The 22,188-nt window shown below is 45.7% G+C and overlaps 1 protein-coding gene and 1 long non-coding RNA gene across 3 annotated transcripts in view; one reads left to right on the forward strand and one right to left on the reverse strand.

The window, feature by feature from the left end:
* Nfe2l3 (NFE2 like bZIP transcription factor 3) overlaps positions 1-16,145 on the reverse strand; it is a 31,422-nt gene extending 15,277 nt beyond the window's left edge. Inside the window, exon 1 of one of the 2 annotated variants that reach the window (XM_048339651.1) lies at positions 15,306-16,145. In XM_048339651.1, coding sequence (XP_048195608.1) covers positions 15,306-15,878 — 573 coding nt within the window. In that variant the 5' untranslated portion in view covers positions 15,879-16,145. The remainder of the gene's footprint in view (positions 1-15,305) is intronic. The other variant, XM_048339652.1, reaches the window with a different exon arrangement.
* Positions 103-18,261, forward strand: LOC125346807. Its single transcript, XR_007210039.1, has 3 exons — positions 103-289; positions 771-773; positions 18,249-18,261. It is a non-coding gene; the product is annotated as an uncharacterized LOC125346807 (long non-coding RNA).
* Positions 18,262-22,188: the final 3,927 nt, after the last annotated feature.

Below are 22,188 nucleotides of genomic sequence, written 5' to 3' on the forward strand. Positions count from 1 at the left end.
TCACACCTGTAATCCTAGCTACTGAGGAGGCTGAGATCTAAGGATCATAGTTCAAAGTAAACATGGGCAGAAAAATCTATGAGATTCTTATCTCCAGTTAGCCACCACAAAACCAGGAGTGGCACTGTGGCTTGAAGTGGCAGAGTGATAACTTTGAGCTAATGAGCTCAGGGACAGTGCCCGGGCCCTGAGCACAAGCCCCATGACCAACAACAACAAAAAAGATTACCCTAAAAATCTTTGTATACCAAAATCACTTTGGCAAAGGGCCTAGCAAAGGGTTGCCCCAGTACTGTTCTTTCATTACAATTTTTATCAACCTGCATTTTTGCTCAACATATATCGATCACTTTTTTCCACAATTCTTGCCTGTTTTGCAACAGTTAAATTTCATACTTTCTTTTGCCTAATTGCTTTCACTGAGCTTCCAGGAATAGTAGTAAAACACAATGGTGACAACTGACTTTCTTGCTCATGAAATATAAGGAATTCTTCCTCTTTTGGTGCCAGTCCTAAGGCTTGAACTCAGAGCCTATGTGTTGTCCCTAGTATTTTTTGCTCAAGGCTAGTACTATAGCCCTTGAGATACTTCTGGCCTTTTGGTGGTTAATTGCAGCCAAGAGTCTCATGGACTTTCCTGCCCAGTCTAGCTCCCATGATCCTCAGGAATGCTTTTTTATTGTTTCACTAATAAGGATGCCATGTAGACTTGTATTGGAGATACAATCATTTTTTAACAAAGTGCCAAATTCTACCTGAAATGCTAGAAGATAGTGAAAAAACTCCATTTAGACCCTGTTCTGACTGTTCCAATCTTCTACTCTGAAGGAAGATGGGACAAAACCATAAGTGAACTAACAAGCTGGGAATATGGCTTAGCAGTAGAGTGCTTGCCTCATATACATGAAGCCCTGGTTCAATTCCTCAGTACCACATAAACAGAAATAGCAGGAAGTGGTGCCGTGGCCCTTGGGTAGCTAGGGTATGTCTCCAAGAAAAGATAACTATAAAGCACCATCCTATGGAAGACAACCAAGGATGAATTCCTAAGTATGGAGTGTGCTGATTTGAAAGAAGGAAAATAAAGCCTCTATGTGAAGACAGAAGAAGGAAGATGATACCAAATCTTCAAGCATATTCTTCTTCTTCTTCTTCTTTTTTTTTTTTTTTGCCAGTCCTGGGCCTTGGATTCAGGGCCTGAGCACTGTCCCTGGCTTCTTTTTGCTCAAGGCTAGCACTCTGCCACTTGAGTCACATCGCCACTCCTGGCCATTTTCTGTATATGTGGTGCTGGGAATCGAACCCAGGGCTTCAAGTATACAAGGCAAGCGCTCTTGCCACTAGGCCATATCCCCAGCCCCTCAAGCATATTCTTGCATCGAAATATTCTATTTATTTTTGATACAAATACATTCTTTTACAAAAATTGTATTGTTATTATAAAGGTGATGTACAGAGGGATTATAGTTACATAAGTAAAGAGTACATTTCTTTTTGGACAATGTCACGTCTTCCCTTGCTCTCTTCTAGTTTTTCCCTCCTACATCCACCCACAAGTTGTTTTATTTTTTTGCCAGTCCTGGGGCTTGAACTCAGGGCCTGAGCACTGTCTGGCTTCTTTTTGCTCAAGGCTAGCTAACTCTGCCACTTGAGCCACAGTGCAACCTCTGGCCATTTTCTGTATATGTGGTGCTGAGGAGTTGAACCCAGGGCTTCATGTATATGAGGTGAGCACTTTACCACTAGGCCATATTCCCAGCCCTCCACCCACAAGTTGTATAATTCATTTTCAACATAGTGTCCAGTGAGTACCATTGCTGCATTTGTTTACTCTATCCCTACATTTCTGTGTCTCCGCTTATACTCCAAATGACATAAATGAACAAATAGAACAAAAATGAAAGAAAACAAAAACAGCACAAAAAAATCTCTTGTTTTCATTTTCTGGAATTGATTCAATAAAATTTTGTATGATCAGATGCAAGTAGGCATTGTGCCTTTCTGTTCCTCTCCTAAGAGTATCCTCCTTTGGTCTCACTGTGTTTGAACACCTACAGTCTTGTATAATTTATTATGTCCTGCTATATTTTAGATCTAGCTTCTGCATATGAGAGAAAGTATGTGCTGCTTTGTCTCTCTGAGCTTGGCTTACCTCACTTGACATGATTTGTTCTAGATCCATCCATTTCCCTGTAAATGACATAAAGTTATTTTAATGGCTGTATATAATTCCATTGTGTACAGGTTCCATAATTTTTTTTTGATCCACTCATCTATTTTAGGTCATCTGGGCTGTTTCCACAACTTGACTATTGTGAATAGTGCAGCAATGAACATGGATGTGCAAATGTTTGTTTAGTATCTTGGCTTGTAATGTGGTAGATAGATGCCCAGGAGTGGTATGGCTGGGTTGTAGGTAAGATCCCTGTTCAGGTTTTTTCATTTTGTTTTCCACAGTCCTAGGGCTTGAACTCAGGGCCTGGGCATTGTCCCTGTGCTTTTGTGTTCAAGACTAGTGCTCTACTACTTGAGCCACAGCTCCACTTCTGTTTTTTGATGTTTTTTTTTTTTTTTTGTAGTTAATTGGAGATAAGAGTCTCATGGGCTTCCTAGGCTGGTTTCAAACTGTGATCCTCAGATCTCAGCTTCCTGAATAGCTTAAGATTGCAGGCATGAGCCACCAGGCATGGAGCTTATGTTTAGTTTTTTGAGGAACCTACAGACTGCTGTCCAGAATGATTGTACTACTTTACATTCCCGTCAACAGTGCAATAGGGTTCCTTTTCCCCCATATCCCACCAGCATTTGTTGTTGTTCAAATTTACAATGCTGGTCAATCTAACTGGGGTGAGATGTTTTGATTTGCTTTTCTTTTTATGACCAGGGGTGATGAGCATTTCCTCATTATGTTTTTGCCCATTCGTACCTCTTCTGAGATATCTTCCCTTAGCTCTTTTGCCCACTTAGCAATTGGTTTATTAGCTTTAGGGGGGGGTTAGTTTGGCATATTTCAAGAGGTCAAGCTGAAGTTTGGCTGGACAGAGCAAGGTGGAAGTATGGTCAGGTATTTGGACATCCCTTGGTGCCCTCTTTGTGCTTTCTCTCCTCACTGTGCTGATGAAAGCCAGCCCTATGGACACTAAAGCAGCCCTATGGACAGGCCATGTGACAAGTCCATGGACAATAGCCACTCCATTCAGCTGCTGTAGAATTTCTGACCCGCAGATACTGTGGGAGAGCATTTGTTGATTTAAGTCAGTGAATGTTAGGACAACCTGTTTTGCAGCAATAAATAACTAATATAAACATTTAAAAACTGTTCTTGGTATCTTTATCCTTTGTACACCATGCTAATTTTCTAATATTTTTGCACGATTATTTGTAAGAATGATCTGCAGTTTTCTTTAAAGTGTTCTTATTAGGTCTTGGCATCACTATCACCCTTGTTCTGTAAAAGGAAGCCATGTGGAATATCAAAATTTCTTATACTTCCCCCTCTTTTACAGGTTTCAGTATGTAGCTCAGAGGTTGGCTTCAAACTTATGACCTACTCCCCAACCTCCTGAGTGCTGGGATTCCAGGAGTGCTCTACCACATCTGGCCCTAGAATTCCTTATTCTTGTGATGTCCCCTTGAAGGGATCTGCCTGGTTTGGCCATGACCTTTGGAGTCACAGGGAAAAGGGGGGCCTGCCCCAGCTATGGAGAATCTTGAAGGCAGACTGAATTCCACAGACCTGAGAATGTTATTTACTAAATATTTTCTTTGCTGGCTCTTCATATTCAACTATTCAACTATTCTATTCAACTCATTTTATTGAGAGCCTATCAATAAGTTGGTGGGGTCATGTGTAAGAAGCCATAGAGGTGCTGGGAATGTGGCCTAGTGGTAAGAGTACCTGCCTAGCATGCATGAAGCCCTGTGTTTGATTCCTCAGCACCACATCTACCCACAAAGAGCTGGAAGTGGTGCTGTGGCTCAAGATGGTAGAGTGCTAGCCTTGAGCAAAAAGAAGCCAGGGACAGTACTCAGACTCTGAGTTCATGCCCCAGGACTGGCAAAAAAAAAAAAAAAAAAAAAGCCATGGAAAGAAGATTTTGCTTCAGGGCTGGGAATGTGGCTTAGTGGCAAGAATGCTTGCCTCGTATACCTGAAGCCCAGGGTTCAATTCCCCAGCACCACATATATAGAAAATGGCCAGAAGTGGCGCTGTGGCTCAAGTGGCAGAGTGCTAGCCTTGAGCAAGGAGAAGCCAGGGACAGTGCTCAGGCACTGAGTCCAAGTGCCAGAACTGGCAAAAAAAAAAAAAAAAAAAAGAAGATTTTGCTTGGGCTAATTAGAAGCCAGTGGAAATATGCACTAGATCCCCTGAAAAGAGGGACTTACAGCAATTTCTGGGACCTACCTTGCCTTTACCTATGGTTCTACCTTTCCTATGGCCCCATGTCCCAAGACTGGTCAGGCTACAGTAAAGAGGCCTGGCCATCCTGGATGGGGCAATTTTGCTGCAATGGTATTAGCCCACATCACAGCTGACATCTGCTGTCTAGTTCTGTTCCCTTCTTGTCCCTTCCCTCCAGTACACTATTCAATGTCAAATGTGTCTCAGAGCCCAACTTGGAATAGTATAGCAATGTATTGTGGGGTGAGTAGAGACCAAAGCCTCAAGGCAGAGAGGGGGCGTATTTACAAGTGAAAAGGGCTGTGCCATCTCTAGTAGAATTCACTGTTTGTCATAGCATTGTGGATAGGAAGGCTCTTGCTCAAACCAAATGAGTAAGAAGGCTTATTCTATCCAACTGGCCTGCTAACCTTGGGCCATTTGCTCAAACTTCTCTGTTTCCCCAACTGAAATAAGAACATAGCATCGAATTCACAAGACTTCTCTACAAATGTTAGTTGCTATTCCTTTCTGATTCTGAAATATTGCCCTTAGTGACTAGATTGGAAACAAACCCCATCAGTGCTTTCAGCAATTAGTCTCCTCTCTTTTCTCTTTTTCTCAATCCAGTGACACAAAAGCTGAGATTCGGAAGTGTTTTACAAGTGTGCTAGTATATGCTGGAGGTTTATGGTCTATGATCACACAAAACAGGAAAGTAATACCCATCATTAAGTTACTTTTTATTTCTGTGTAGGTGATCTTTAACCTGGTGGGGCTGGGACTCAGTTGTTTTTTGGCCAGTCCTGGGCCTTGGACTCAGGGCCTGAGCACTGTCCCTGGCTTCTTTTTGCTCAAGGCTAGCACTCTGCCACTTGAGCTGCAGCACCACTTCTGGCCATTTTCTGTATATGTGGTGCTGGGGAATTGAACCCAGGGCTTCGTGCAAGACAAGCACTCTTGCCACTAGGCCATATCCCCAGCCCAGTTGTTTTGTTTTTAAGAATGGAGGAACCATTCCATGCTTGCCCTTGGAAGCTGTTGTAAGTGTGAGGCTAGGGTGCAGTACCACAATTAAAACCCTGATGACCTGTAGAGCACCAAGGAGAGGCCCTCTCTGTGGGGAGTGGGACATCCTAATTTGGTCCATCAGCCCCAAGTGGTTTCTGTCTTTCAAATCTCTAAGATTCTAGTTTGTTTGCGTTCCCCCCCCCCCCGCCCCCGATGGCACTTATCTTATTCTAGCTAGAATAACTACGTGGGCCTTTTCTTTCCACTGGACTGCTCCTAGGCTGCTCCCAGTATTCACCCTGGCTGCCCAGGTAGGGAGCAGTCTTGCATGAAGTTTTCTCAGTCAGTAAAGGGAGTGGGAAGAGGAAGAGAGGAGCACAGCTGGTTTCTTCTCCTTGGAGTCTCTGAAGCCCTATGTGCACTGGCTGTATGCATGCTGTATAATGGGGACCTAAGATCAGGAGGGGATTGTGCCCCTGAAAACACCCTTTGTGAGCAGTCTCAGCTGGCCTGACTGGCCCTTTCAGTTTGACTGTTTTGACTGGATTGGATGAACCTTCAAAGACAAAGAACAGTGTGGTGCCTGTGAGCAGGATGACATCAGAGGGAGCAGGTAGGGGAAAGGGAACTCTCCCACTTGTCTCTAGGTGGGAGGCAAGCTGGAGTCATCTGGTCTCCCCAGAAGCAGGGAGCCAGATAGAGTCTGCGTCCTGTTTAGCTTGTGTGGCTTTTAATAGTAGTTTATAATAATTACAGCTCTCGTTTATTGAACACTTGCTGTTGGCCAAGCACCATGAAAATTCATCTCCTTTAAGTTGTTCAGCATCCTTACAAGATAGGTGTTCTTTCAGAAGAGGAAACTGAGGCACAGAGAGGCTGAACAGCTTGCCTTATATAACACAGCTAGTGAGGGACCGAATCAGGATTTAGCTGCAGAGATTTTATTTCATGTCCAGCTTTCAGCCCTGGTACTGGTTTGGTGTGTGTGTGTGTGTGTGTGTGTGTGTGTGTGTGTGTGTGTGTGTTGGTGCTGGGGCTTGAACTCTGGGCATGAGTGCTGTCTCTGAGCTTCTTTTACTTAAAGCTAGTATTCTACCACTTGAGCAATGGCTCCACTTCTGGCTTTTTGTTAGGTGGCGATAAGAGTCACAGACTTTTGCCCTGGCTGGCTCTAACTGCAGTCATCATATCTCAGTCTCCTGAGTAGCTGCGATTACAGAAGTGAGACACAGGCACCCATCCTGGTACTGGTTCTGGTTTGCCCCTCCAGATCCATGTGTGTGCCGCCAGAAGCTTACTCCTGTTAGCCTGGAGTTCCTCCAGTGCTTGCTTGTGTTCAGCTGTGTTCACCAGGAGGATTTGGAGCAAAGACATGCAGAGTAAAACCAGGACCAGGTGGCTTACGCCTGTAATCCTAGCTACCCAGTAGACTGAGATCTGAGGACCACAGTTCGAAGCCAACCCAGGCAAGAAAGTCTGTGAGACTCTTATCTCCATTTAACCATCAGAAAACCAGAAGTGGCACTATGGCTTAAACTGATAGAGCATTAATCCTGATCAATAAAGCTCAGGGACAGTGCCTAGGCCCTGAGTTCAAGCCCCATGACCAACAAGAAAAACAAATGCAGAGTGGGCAAAGAAGAGGTCAGGTGGCCTTTCTCCTCCTTGCATGCGCCTCTTCTCATGGGGGTCCTCTGGTATAACATCATCCCTGGCTTCTTGGCCCACACAGTTGTATGAAGTCATTCAAGTCTCTCCACTTGAGCCATCTACGAGGGATTTTTCTGCCAGCTAATGCCATTACTCACAGAGGCTTCGCCTGTTTCACACTGTCAGGTTCCCAGGGGTAACAGGCTCCATACAGAGCTGTACATACAGTGCAAAAATCTGCACCTGACTCCACTGTGCAAAACAGCTGGTGAGATACAAGGGGTATGTATGGCTCTTGTTTGCACTGTGCTTCAAAAAAAAACCATGAGAAAACTAGGAAAATTTGAACAAAGACTGTTTGATGATATTAAAGAATGCTTGTCCTGGCAAAGAGCCAGGCTAAAACACACACACACACACACACACACACACACACACACACACACACACACACATTTGGACCTTGTTTCAAACTACCAAGAGGGTAGGGGCTCAGTGTGTGAGCACTTGTGAGGACTCAGTTTTCATCCCCAGCACCTGAGTGAGGAAGGAGGTAGAGGGAGCTATAGATTAATCAAGACCAGTCATGAATTGAAGCTGCTGATGGAGACACTCTTGTTTTCCTAGTCCTGAAGAAGAAAGTCAGCTGCAAGCTAACGGGTGCCTCAAATGAGATGTCTCAACTCACTGCAGTTCACGTGTGCTGGTTCAACTCCACTCATCCTGAGTTGCCAGGGTATGCATGGCTCCCCACTCTACTGAGTCTGGACTTGCCAGCCTCCACAAATGTGTCAGCCAGTGTCTGCAAATAAACCTAGGTGTGTGCATTTATTCCTTCATACCTTACACACTGTTTTCCTGGCAAAACTTGGTAGATACAGGAGAGAATTTAACTCTGGCCCATTTCAAAAGGTCATGTCTTGCCTCCAAGCCATAATCATATCCTGCCCCTACTACCTGCAACCCGACAACCATCTGGGCATATGCCTCAGCAAGTTTTAGCTGCCCAGAAATATATCTGCATTCTAAAACAGATCCTTCGCAAGTATATCTGAGAAGGAGCGGCCCCTCCCCAGGGCTGCCACTGTTGGGAGGAGGGCTGTGTGAAGCTTGACAGTGGGCAGAGGTGTGGCTTTCTCAGTGCTAAACAACCTCGAGCTGTTCTATTCCAGGCAAGGTCACTAGCATGCTCTATACCTTTAGGCAATCCCAGATTTCACCACCTGATTAATTATAATGCCAACCTGAAAGCCTGCTCTTCACTTTCCCCATCAAGTGTGGTATTAAGTGGTAAGGATTTCAGATCTGACCTACTTTCTGGCTGGGACTCCAGCCTTGAAGTTCAGGGTCTTGGTACCTGGGGAAGTACTGCAAAGCCTGCAGAGCCATGGAGGTGAGCACTCAGCACACATGACAACTCTAGCATGAACATTGCTCTTAGCCCGGTCCCCACCTGCGGCAGGTTTAAAGCCCAGACTCAGTTTCTTGTGGCACATCCTACATAAGAAAGGTTACAGGTGCAGCCGGCCTCAAGGAAAGACAAGGAAATGTTCTGTAGATAAGGTGATAGTTGAGCCAGTCAGAATGTAATAGAGACAGCTGGGAGGAATGAAAAGAAGGCATTCCAGGCAAAAGAGGTAAGGGACAAGAGGGACAGAGGGTTTAGGGAAAGGGAGGAGAGTTTTGGTTGGAAAGTAGGCTATATCAGAGGATAGGCAGGCAATGAACTCAGCAAGTAGGGACTACACTGGTCACTTTATGTCATTATGTCTATAGTACAAAATAATGGGTTCCATGATGACACTTTCATACCTATATAATGTATTTTGTTCATATCCTCACTCCCTGCTCCACCTGGCCCCCACTGGTCCTTTTCTCCTTCTAAATAGTTCTTCTGACATAATTTCCTTTTTTAATAACTGAAGAAAATTCCATTGTAGGGCTGGGGCATGGCTCAAGTGGTAGGGAACCACCAGCACAAGGCCCTGAACTCCAGAACTGCCCACTCCCACCAGAAAAGAACCTCTATTAAGCACATATATACCATTCATCTGTATATAGGTGCCTAGGCTGATTCTACAGCTTGCTTATTAAAAACATGGAAATGAGCCCGACGCTGGTACCTGTAATCCTAGCTAGTCAGGAGGCTGAGATCTGAGGATCGTGGTTTGAAGCCAGCCCAGGCAGGAAAATCCATGAAACTCTTATCTCCAACTAATCACAGAAAAGCCCAAAGTGGAGCTGTGGCGCAAGTGCTAGAACTAGAGACAGCACCCAAGTCCTGAGTTTAAGCCTCACAACTGACAAAAAGCATGTGTAGGTATTTACTACTAAATATTGATACATTCTTTCTTATATATGACAAGAAGTGGTATAGCCAGATCTTGTGGTTATTCTGTCTTTAGCTTTTTCAGAAACCTCCACACTGATTTCCATATTAGCTGCACTAATTTACCTTCTCACCAAGTGTTAAAGTGTCCCCCACCCAACCCCATTCTTGGTAATATTTCTGACTGGGGTGAGATGGAGCCTCATTGTCCTTTTTTTGCAATTCTTTGATAACCAAAACTGTTTTCCATGTGTTCATTGGCCATTTGTACTTTAAGAACTGTCTGTTCAGTCCATTTGCCCATCTGTTGATTGGATTATTTGTCCTTTTTTTGTGTCTAGCTTCTTTCAGTTCTTTATATATTCTGGACTACTAATCCACTGGGAGGATGGAATCTTTGAATGACAAAATGTGGAATTGGTAAGTAATAAGGAGCTACTGGAGGCTCCCCAAGTGGAAGTAGAAACCTGTCCCTGCTGGCAGAATGAGGGAATGACTGGAGGTATTGTTGAGCCCTAGCTGGATTGCTGACAGTGGCTAATATGGAAAGCCCACCATGTACCCACACTGCTCAGCCTGACAAGCACTGTCTCTTTTAGCACTCTCCAACATGCTCAGCGAGAGAAGGGAACAGAGGCACAGCTGAGAGTGTGCAGCTGAGAGCATCCATCTGGCCTGACTCCAGTGCTAGCCCCCTGACTGCCACGCAGGCCTGCATTGAGTTCTGGGCTCTGGCAGGCTGGTTTACCATTGTGAAAGTGGGAAGCAGGAAGGCTCAAAAGCAGGAAGAGGCCAATGATTCAAGAGACAAAGGCAGAGAGGAGTTCTCTATAACCTACACATAAAGGATGGTTTGAACTAAGGCTCTCAGGTTTGTACATCAAGCCAGCAAAACTGTAGGTTTCCTCATGAGCACACACCTTGTCCTAATACACCGACCAGCTGTTCCCACAAGCACTGGACTTAGTTCTTAATGACTGGGGCCTAAGCAAACTGAGTACCCCAAGAGCTGACAGAAGGGTGACTGTTACAGGTTAAACTTTATCCCTTAACATTCATATATCGAAGTCTTAACCCCCTAGAACATGGGAATATAATCTTATTTGGAAACCAGGTCATTGCAGATATAATTAGGCAGGTAAAGACCAGAGTGGACCCTTATATGACTGACTTAAAAAGGGGAATTTAATATCTGGCATTGGTAGGTCACACTTGTAATCCTACCTACTGAGGAGGCTGAGATTTGAGGATCGAAGTTCAAAGCCCAGGAAAGACAAATTTGAGACTCTTATTTCCAGTTATATCTCCAGTTAACCAGCAAAAAGCTGGAAGTAGAGATATGGCTCAAGTTGGTAGAGCACTATCCTTGAGCAGAAAAAGCTAAGTAAGAGCATGTGAGGTCCTGAGGGCAAGCTCCAGTACCAGCTGTGTGCCCCCCCCCCCGCGCGCGCGCACGCGCGCGCGCACACACACACACACACACACAGAACTGGAAACAGCATTGGGAGAATGTCATGTGAAGATGCAGGCAGAGAACTGGGGTGATGTACCAGAAGCCAGGGAATATTAAAGACTACCAACAAACCACCCGAAAGGCTAGAGAGTTGGATCACAGATTCTCTCACACTCCTCAGAAGGAAATAGTGCTGCCAACACTTTCATTTTGGACTTCTTGCCTCCAAACTGTGAGACAGTAATTTCCATTCAAGCCACCAGCTTGTAGCACTCAGTACTAGCATGCTAATACAGCAGTCATACCACCCGTTCCTGGGAGAAGACCAAAATACATCTCTACAGCCTCCTTTAGCAAGCAAGATGAAAACTCTACTGGGAAACTTCATTAAACTACAATGAATGGAAATATATTTGTGTATCATAGCTGTTAAAATCAGGCAAGGATGTTTTCCTCTTTTTCTAACTGCTCACATATTCAGGATTATGTTTGATTTTGAAGCACAAATGATTTTTACTTTTAACCACAAGGACCTTCTTTCTCTTCCCTTTATTCTTAGAACCAAATAACTACATAGGATTCTTTGTGTGACTCAAAGTAACCAGCGCCCAGGACAGTAAATGAAGAGGCCAGCCGAGGGCTGCGGTGAAATGGCATCACCATGGCAAGCCCTCTCAGTGTCCAAGCAGCAACAGCCAGAGGCTGGCTCTATAGGCATTCACTCAGTGTCAGATATGTTCACATGTCCAGTTCTACAACATGTCCTGACCTTGTTTAAGCTATAAATTACTGTGCTTCATGGCTTCTAAAAGAATGGCTATGTGATGAAGAGAAGCTTGTCAGTTCTGGGGAATTCCAGAATCTGCTTTCAGGCAATCCATCATTAGTTGGATACCCCTGCTATCACTGTATCTCATCTTAGTATCCTGGATACTGTATATACGTGTATTAGAACTAGGGAAGGGAAAGGGAATACCAAAATCAAGAGACAAAGGATAAAAAGACAAATGATTCCTAAAGCAATACTTAAAAAACCACAACTGTACAACTCATGGGGTGGGGGGGGGGAGAAGGAAAGGGGGAGGCAGGGGAAAAATGAGGGAGAGGTAACAAGTTGAACAAGAAATGTACACACTGCCTTACATATGAAACTGTAACCCCTCTGTACTTCACTTTGACAATAAAGGGAAAAAATTTTAAAAAGTAAAAAAAAGTGAAACCAAAACAGTACTTCTTTTAAGGCTTAGAAAAATCACTTACTCCAAAATACTTTTGCATGTGTACAAAAATTATGAAAAGTTATACTCTAAAACCAGAATCTCCAAAACTCAAATGTAAGCCACCTACATGTAAAGTAAAACAAACCAGGTGCCAGTGGCTCATGCTTATAATCCTGGCTACTCAGGAGCCTAAACTCTGAGGATTATGGTTTGAAGCCAGCTGGGGCAGGAAAGTCCATGAGACTCTTATCTCCAATTAATCACACACACACACACACACACACACACACACACACACACACACGCACACACACCACAAAACCCAACAACAACCAAAAAAACAGAAGTAAAACTTTAGCTCAAGTGGTAGAGTGCTAGCCATGAGCAAAGAAGCTTGAACGCACTGCCCAGACCCTGAGGTTCAAGCCCCAGGACAAGCACAATAAGTAAGTACGTAAATAAAGTAAAACAAAACACCTATGACGTTTCCACAGGGCAAAATATTCCCTCTCGTCCAACTTCACATTTATTTAGTGTTTTAAATATGACAGGCACATTTATATACCCTTTATGTGGACTTTTTTTTTTTGTTTTTCTGGTCCTAGGGCTTAAACTCAGGGCCTGGGCACTGTCCCTAAGTTTCTTTTGCTCAAGGCTAGCATTCTACCACTTGTGCCACAGCCCACTTCAGGTTTGTTCTATGATTAATTGGAGATAAGAATTCAGGGATTTTTCTGTCCAGGCTGGCTTTGAACCTTAATCCTTAGATCTCAGCCCCCTGAGCAGCTAGGATTACAAGCTTGAGCATGTACAACCAGTACATGGTTGGACTGAAATTTTAATTCTACCATCAATCCTGTGAGGCAGGAATCTTTATTATTCCCATTCATTGTGCAAGTGAAAAGAAACCCAAGAAGGTTGAAGAATTCACCTTAGGTCACGGAGCTGTACAGTGGAAGGAGAGGGAGGGGTTCAAAACCAGAAGGCCTGGTTCCTACATGCCCCACCCCCTTAACAACCAACCAAGCCAGACAAGGGAACAAACATGCCAAATAAAGTGAATTGGGGGTTTGTATGTATGTGCAAGTCAAGAGCTGAGAATGGAAAACAAAAGAACAGCCACTGTGCAGGTACTTCACACATGATTTTCTCACTTAATGAGCACAATACCTGTGAGGTAAACAGAAGCTTCAAACTTGACATGGACACTAGGACTTGGGTGATTTAAATAACCTGTAGAGGGAATGCTAGTAAGTGATCAATTCAGGCCTAATTGTGAAAAAAAGTGGTGTTTCCTAGCTCATTTTCCCTCCAAATCATGACCTTCATTATGTATCTGCTTCTAAAAATCTGCTGTGCAATCTGCATTTTTTAACATCAGTCAAAACCAGGTATGGTGGTACATGCCTACGGTCCCTTCACTTGGAATGCTGATCAAGGAGGATCACAAGTTCAAGATCAGCCTGGGTTATACTATGATACACTGTCCCAAAAATCCAAATCAGTTCATTAATCTAGCACCACGGAGCAGTTATTTTAGGCCTAAGAGGTAGGCTGAGTGGGGGACTGTGTTATCCCATCCTAAATGTGTAATTGTCCCAAGAGCCTGATCACAGTGCAGTTGCTTAATTAATGTGTGAGTCTAGGAGACAGGAGATGAGGGCTCTGGTCTCGCTTCTGGCATTAATTAATGTATGGCCAGCCAAGTTCCTTAACCTTGCTGGGCCTATTCCCTTTAGTATTGTGTTCTAAAAGGCATGACCAACAAAGGTGAACTGAATGTGAAAATGTTGGGATGCTCCAGCAGGCAAATTACTGCTAGACTGCACAGAACCAAGTCACCCACAGCTAAAGCAGTCCAGCAGCTTCACACAAGCCAGTCCAGTTAGCTCTTGTGCCCAAACAGTCCTGGGTGGATCCAGGCCCCCATACTTGTGTCTAAGGCCAGCCTTCCAGTCCAAATAGGTATCACCCAGGTGATGCTAGGTGGGAAGGAGTGAGGGTGAACAGCCTCCCTCCCACCAGGCCCCTGTACACTTTGCAAGAAGAACGGCATTCCGCTGAGAAGGGGACAGAGTGCCACCTGCTACTGCATCCAGCTGGAGTTTCAACTCTGCATTACAGAACCAGGAAATGTACCAAGGCAGCAGGTATCCCCACCTCAGTGTGTGTAGGAGGGGAGGGGGGCTCTTGGTTCTGAGCAGACAAGACATCCATTAAGACCCCCGCCCCCTCCCCTCAGTAGTTTAGGTCCACAGGAAGAGGGAGGGATCAGATCAGCATAATCGTGAATCACTAACACTTCACACAATGACCCCTACTGGGACAGGGTGGAGAAGCCCGTCTGGCAACTGCCTACACTCTGTGAGCCTCTCCAGGGCGGCAAACAAACCAGTTTACCCCAATTCCCATTCTGCATATGACTGGACTTCACAAAAACAACATCCCAGGAAGCCCTTAGCAGTTAAACCTCAAGTTTCTACCAAGAAGGAATTGTGAAAACCTCCCTTCCCTCCCTCCACCCCCCGCCCCCCAAGCAGGAACTCTAGCTATGTAGGTCGTCAGACAGACACTTCAATCCACAGATCTTGGCGAGCTTTGTTTCATAAAAAGTGAAACCGCTGGAGGAGTTGTGCACCGAAGCCAACGGGAACTTGTGGGTCACAGGCGAGTGTCAAAGTCTAAAGTTTCGCTACGCTAAGACGGGGTTACATAAATTCCAAGAGGAAGGATTGTCAGGCTGGAGAGGGAGGGATTGTTGGACAGCAGAGGGGCCAAGTGGTTACTGATTAAGCTTCTCATTCCAGGGAAGAAGGCCAAATAACTGGGTTAAACTCAGGACGAGGGCCCTGCTTTAGGCCTGGGGATGTGGTACGCGTGCATCCTCTGAGGCCAAGGCCTTTCCCGGTATCTTTCACTCCCGTACAGGTGGTGGATAAAGACATCAAAGTGCACGCGAGTCAGAAAATTAATACCATCCTTTCTCCCCTCCCCAGCTCCGAACTCCCACCCCGACAGCCATCAAGCATCCAAACGGATAAGGTCACCCATTTCTTCTGTAAAAGCCCAAACCCCACAGCACTGACAATCTCCATTCGAATTCACTCAAAAAGGGGGTGGGGGGGAGCAGAACCTAAGGGTTCAGGATGGAGAGCCTGGGGGTGCCCTCCCCACCCTTGGCTCCTAGCTGGTCCCCTGGTTGGCTCCGGGGAAAGGAGCAGCATGGTCCCTGCACTCGATCGCGTCCCGCTCTCCAGTTACCTGGCCCGCGCGTCCACCCGCGTCCGGCACCTGTGCCGTCGGTTCCGCCGCTGCCTCCACCTCCTCCTCCTCCTCGATGGCCGCCAAAGGGCTACTGAGGGCCTCTCGAGAGTCCCCGCCGCCCCCCGGCACCGCTTGGTTGCTGCTGTCCACGCTGGCGCCGACCCCTCCCGCCGACGAGGCGGCGCCGAACAGCCCGTGGGCCCCGTCCGTGTCTCCAGCCGCCACGCCGTGCACCAGCCACGCGTCCACTCGGGTGCGGGGGATGAAGGGGACCCCCAGGGCGCGCACCTTGCGAAGCAACTGGCGCTCGAGAGGCGCCTCGGGGTCCGACGCCAGGCCCTTGGGGCACTGCGGCCCTGTGCGCCCCCACTCTCCCGAGGCGGGGAAGGGGCTGAGCGGGTGTGCCGAGCGCGTCGGGCGGCCCAGCCACAGCAGCTCATCCCCGAGCGGGGCGGGCGGCGGCAGCAGCAGGTAGAGGTCGAGGTCCACGGGGAACCCCGTCAAGCTCAGCAGGAAGGTGATGTGCAGGAGGCCGCCGCCCGCTGCCCACCATGGCTTCAGAAGCTTCATCTCCCACCGCGCACCCGCCGGCGCCCCGCCGGCGCCCGCGGGTCCCCGCGCTGCAGCCGCCTCGCTGGCACGTGCGGATCTCCAAGCTGCTGCCACCAGCCGCGAAGGGACAGGAAAGTGAAACAATGGACGCGGGCTGGCAGTGGCCGTCGCAGGCTCCCCCCACAAACGGGGCACAAAGGCACTCCCTGGGCAGCCGGGCACCGAGCCTGGTGCGGCCCGGGCTTGAGAGAGGCGGAGGAGGAGCCACCTGCACGCCCAGCCCGCCGGACAGCCCGCCCCGGGGCCCGCCCCTCCCCGCCCCGCCCCGCCCCGCCCAGCGGGTGTAGCTGTGGGTCATTCACCCACTGTGGTCCCAGGTCCGCACCCCTGGAAGGGCCGCACGGGAGAAGGTCCTGAGTGCCAAGCTCTTGTGTTCTGAACCCTGGGCCTCTGGCAGCCCAGTGGTGGCCAGGAGCCTAGACCATTAGTTGGAAACACAGGTGGGAGAGGGAGAAGAAAGGAGAGAAATAGACTGGATGTATTGGCCATGGGAAAGTAACCGGACAGCTCCGAGGCACCTGGTGGCGTGGGAAGGGCATAAACCCAAGTGAGGCCACATGGCCAGAGCAGAGACTGAGCCTGATTAAGGCTCAGGAGTCTGACCCCTGGATTCAGACCTAGTGCCACCAGAAGCCAGATGAATTTCTGAATCTATGTTTCAGTTTCCTTGCTAGTAAAATAGAAATCATAGCACCTGTCAGATAGAGATACATAAAATCTGGAATTTTATATAAATTTCACCCAACCATAGAGATCAAATAGTATTACACCCACACCTACAAAGAGAGAGACAGAGGGAGAGAGAGACAGAGACAGAAAGAGGGGAGGGGAGGGGAGGGGAAGGAATGGGAGAGGAGAGGAGAGGAGAGGAGTAGAGACAGACTACCTCAGTCTCTTCCTGGTGCTATAGGTCTTTCCTTAGTGTCTAAGTGAGGATAGAGCACTAGCTCTATGGATAAGGTAGGGAGTTTTGTTTTATTACCCATACTCCAAGGCTTAGCCTCAAAGCTACATCCTTTGAATATTCCAGTTGGAATTAATCTCTCCCCCATCTGTTCTCCCACAGTGCTTTCTCCATCTGCTAGCATTGTAACATTTGGCTGCCCATTCTACTTTGTATTTTACAGTAGCAGAGGATTAGTCTGATCTGTCTTTTCTGAATTCCAGAACAAGGGACCTGTTTGGTTTATAGTTTGTACCTCTCTTACAAATCAAGGTTTTTACTAACCCTTTCTTTCTTGGTGGGGAAGGAAGAATGTCCAATTGAGGATTGGCTTGGCAGTTGGGTAAGAAGTTGAGCAAGATGTTGTGTGTGTGTGTGTGTGTGTGTGTGTGTGTGTGTGTATGTATGTGCATGTGTGCATGCGTGCACCAGTACTAGGGTTTCAACTCAGGGTATGGGTGCTGTCCTGACATTTTGTGCCCAAGGAAAATGCTCCACCACTTGAGCCATAGCTCCACCTTTGGCTTTTTGGTGGTTAATTGGATATGAGAGAGTCTTACGGACTTTCCTGCCTGGCATGGCTTTGATCCTTAATCTTCAGATCTCAGATTCCTGGGTAGTTAGGATTACAGGTGTGAGCCACTGGTGCCTGGCTTGCAAGGCTTGTTCTATTTTTTTTAATTTCTTTTTTATATTTTTAATTTTTATTGTCAAGGTGAAGTACAGAGGGTTACAGTTACATATATTAGGTGATGAGTACTTTTTTTTTGTCTTTTTCTTTTTTGGTACTGGGGATCGAACCCAGGATATTGCACTTGCTAGGCCAAGCACTTTGACACTGAGCTACATCCCAGCCCTGAGTACATTTCTTGTCCAACTTGTTAACCTCCTCCCTCATTTTTCTCCTACCTTCCCTCCTCCCCAGTTGTACAGTTAGTTTACAACATATTGTCTTGTGTTTCTGTTGCATTGGTTTGCCTCTTGCCCTCTGTCTCACCATTTTAATGTTCTACTTCCCTTTACTAATTCAGACAGTCAGAGCTCCCCTATGACCCAGCAATCCCACTTTTGGGCATTTACCCAAAGGATCCCAAACAAGGCCATACTAAAGCTACTAGCACAACCATGTTCATAGCAGCATTATTTACCATAGCTAAAATATAGAACCAACTCAGATACCTTTCAGTAGATGAATGGATCAAGAAAGTATGGTATATATACACAATGGAACTCTATGCTTCTATCAGAAAGAATGATATTGCCCCATTCATAAGAAAATAGAAAGACTTAGAAAAAAATCATACTAAGTGAAGTGATAAAGACCCAAAGAAACATAAATTTTATGGTTTCCCTTATAATAATAGTAATAACTAGTATATGTCTAGTATAGTCATAGCAGATGATAGCAATAGCTCAATTGCTATGCACATAAGATTATGCAAGATGAATAAGAGAAATAATCTCCAAAATATGGAAACAAGTGGTATATCACTGATGTTATTTGCAATAAGCTATATAAAATTATTTTTTTCTTCTGTTCATCTTCCCTATGATTTAGCAAAACTTGTTTTAAATGTAGCTTTTTATACTGTTTTTCTTTCTCCTGGGTATAGTGTGTTAAGAAATATATTTGTTCAGCAGAGGCCAAAGAAACAAAAAAAACAGCCTTAAAAATGTGTGTGTGTGTGTGTGTGTGTGTGTGTGTGTGTAAAGGAATTACAGGACAGATGATTAAGAGGAAGGGTCTAACCTAGAGAAGGGAAAGAAAAACAGGGTGTAAGATATCACAAGAAATGTACACACTGCCCTACTATGTAACTGTACCCCTTTTGCACAACACCTTGTCAAAAAAATTTGTATTCAATTAATAAATAAATTAAATTAAAAAAAAGAGGAAGGGTCTAGGTATCTACAGGAAGTTGGGGTCAAAGTGATTGATTGACAGAGAATGAGATACCCACAGGTTATAGCCTATACATTTAGCAACAGAGAACTACTATTACCAACATATGTCTTGTCTATTATATCCTACGTGCTGGCCCCTAAACTATGATGGGCCTCACTCTATCTGACCACCCACACAAGCCTATTGTAGTAGTCAGAATAGACGCCTCATAAAAAATGCCACCAAACATCAGTGACTCTCCAATGTAAGTTTTTTTCTTGCTTATTTCACAATCCAAAGAAGAAGGTGGTATAGAGAGAGCCAGTGCTCTTAGGGGTCATTTAGGAACACAGAGGCTTTTATATTGTGACTACCACCCTGGTTCCCTGAGGCCCTTTCAACTTATGGAGTATGTGAAGATCAAGCATGGGAGCATTTCATGGGCCAGGCCTGGACATGTTACTCATGACTTCCACTTACATTCCACTGGGCAGAAGTTGGGTAAATGACCACACCTAATATCAAAGTGAGCTGCCCAAGACCAGGATAAGAACACAGGAGGCTCTTTGCCACATGTGGTGGACCACTGCTCCTTGGTTTTATTCTCCATTCCATTCTTTTGTCTTTTTGCCAGTCCTGGGGCTTGGTCTCAGGGCCTGAGCACTGTTCCTGGCTTATTTTTCTCAAGGCTAACACTCTACCTTTTGATCTATAGCACCATTCCCAGCTTTTTCTGGTTATGTGGTGCTGAGGAATTGAACCCAGAGCTTCATGCATGCTAGGCAAGCAATCTACTGAGCCATATTCCTAGCTCCATTCCATTCTTTTTTTTTTTTTTTTTGGCCAGTCCTGGGGCTTGGACTCAGGGCCTGAGCACTGTCCCTGGCTTCTTTTTGCTCAAGGCTAGCACTCTGCCTCTTGAGCTACAGTGCCACTTCTGGCCATTTTCTGTATATGTGGTGCTGGGGAATTGAACTCAGGGCCTCATGTATATGAGGCAGGCACTCTTGCCACTAGGCCATATCCCCAGCCCCTCCATTCCATTCTTTTAAAAACCACCTGTCTACGGGCTGGAGATATGGCCTAGTGGCAAGAGTGCCTGCCTCGGATACACGAGGCCCTAGGTTCGATTCCCCAGCACCACATATACAGAAAACTGCCAGAAGCGGTGCTGTGGCTCAACCGGCAGAGTGCTAGCCTTGAGAAGAAGCCAGGGACAGTGCTCAGGCCCTGAGTCCAAGGCCCAGGACTGGCAAAAAAAAAAAAAAAAAAAAAAAAAAAAAAAAAAAAAAAAACCACCTGTCTAGCACTCTTGAATAGATTGCTTTTCCACTGTGTGTGTGTGTATTGGTCCTGGTGGTTGAACTTAGGGCTTAGGTGCTATTGTTGAGGTGTTTTTTTTCCACTCCAGGCTAGTGCTCTACCAGTTGAACTATACCTTCACTTTTGTTGTTGTTGTTGTTGTTGTTGTTGTTGTTGTTTGGTGCTGATCCTGGCTGGAGCTTGAACTCAGGGCCCGAGCACTGTCTCTGAGGCTAGCACTCTATCACTTGATCCTATCCACAGCTCCACTTCTGGTGTGTGTGTGTGTGTGTGTGTGTGTGCGCGCGCGCGTGCACGCATGTGCGTGCGTGCATGCACACCTGAGTGGTTAGAGATAAGAATCTTAGTGATCCTCAGATCTCAGGCTCTTGAATAACTAAGATTACAGGCTTGGCCACTGGCACTTGGCTTCACTTTTTTTTTTTTTTGCGATTCCTGGGGCTTGAATTCAGGGCCTGAGCACTGTCCCTGGCTTCTTCGTGTTTGAGCCACAGTGCCACTTCTGGCCTTTTCAATATATGTGGTGCTGAGGAATCGAACCCAGGGCTTCATGTATGTGAGGCAAACCCTCTAGCACTAGGCCATATTTCCAGGCCCTCACTTCTGTTTTTTTGCTGGTTAGTTGGAGATAAGTGTCTTTCAGACTTTTCTTTGTACTGTGATCATCAGATTTCAGTCCCTTGAATAACTAGGATTACAGGCACAAGGCCACCGGTACCTGGCTGTAGCTTCTATTTTTAACTAAAGTTAGTCATCCATAATGAACCAGCCTAGAGTACCTTATTCAAAGAAAAGTAGCATTTTATCCTGTTCATTTAGGCATTTGGGGAGAATGACCAAAGCAGGTCACTTATATCACAGAAAGAGCTTCAGATTTCTGAACCTAATATTAGTTGGGCCCAAACAAGTCATTTTGAAAAGGGCATCTATACCTCTGGACCTTGGGACATCTCAGATGCACAGAGAGAAGTTCACCTGGACAGATTTCTACGTTCTTCCCTTACCTTTGTGTCTGAAAGCCCAGGTGACAAGTGAGGGCTTAGGTTATATTATAACCAGACTCCAGTGTTCTTGGTCAACTGTGGCTTTCAGTCCTGAAAGCACCTTCAGTCTTTTGAAAAAGAATGCAAAGATAACATACTTGACTCTGGGTTAAATGTCAGTCTTGAAGAAGAATCTGGAAGGATTCTTTAGCCTTGGGATGTGTGTGTGTGTGTGTGTGTGTGTGTGTGTGTGTGTGTGTGTGTGTGATACTGAGAATTTAGGGCCTTAGTCATTTTTTTTTTTTTTTTTTTTGGTCATGGGACTTGAACTCTGGGCATGGGTGCTGTCCCTGAGCTCTTCAGCTCAAGGCTCTAACACTTGTTCACGTTTTATGGTGGTTAATTGGAGATAAGAGTCTCATGGACTTTCCTGCAAGGGCTGGCTTTGAATCATAACTCTCAGATCTCAGCCTCTGGATTAGCTAGGATTTCAGGCGTGGGCCACCAGCACCCAGCTTCAACTTATTTTTTATTCTTGTTGTTTTTCACCAATTCCTAATTCTATCATCATTTCTCTGGAGTCAACATAGCTCTAGAAGCTGCTTTTAGGCTGCTGGATTGCAACAGTGGACCCCAAGGCTGGATTGCCCAGCTCACTAGAACTACTTCTGAGCCCTGTTGTGATATATGTTTTGCTATGTTATTATTCTTGTGAATCTCACTAAATTGATATTTTAATTATGATTGATGTGACTCTGCTTTGACAGCACTGATTCCAGTTTGAGCTATAACTCCATTACAAGATGTAATTGAGCCAAGTGGCTGGCTGATAGTCACCTTGACAACTGCATGCTGACATGCAAATAAGATAGTGTCCCTGACTTTTCCCTCTCCAACTGGCACCTTGAAGCTGAGATAATATACCTCTTGAAACTGTAAATGCTGGTGCCTTCAGACTGTCATTAGGGACACATCTTGTGTGACTCTACCTTTGCGAATATTCACTCTGAAATAATATCTGCTACTTGAGGCTCAGTCTGAATCAACAATCCTTTGCTTCATTTTTGAAGGCGTGGTGGCATTTTGGCTTCACTAGTCAACTTAAAGGATAAGATACCACAATGTTTGACAATT

This window comes from Perognathus longimembris, chromosome 2, assembly GCF_023159225.1.
Source record: "Perognathus longimembris pacificus isolate PPM17 chromosome 2, ASM2315922v1, whole genome shotgun sequence".
Lineage (NCBI taxonomy): Eukaryota > Metazoa > Chordata > Mammalia > Rodentia > Heteromyidae > Perognathus > Perognathus longimembris.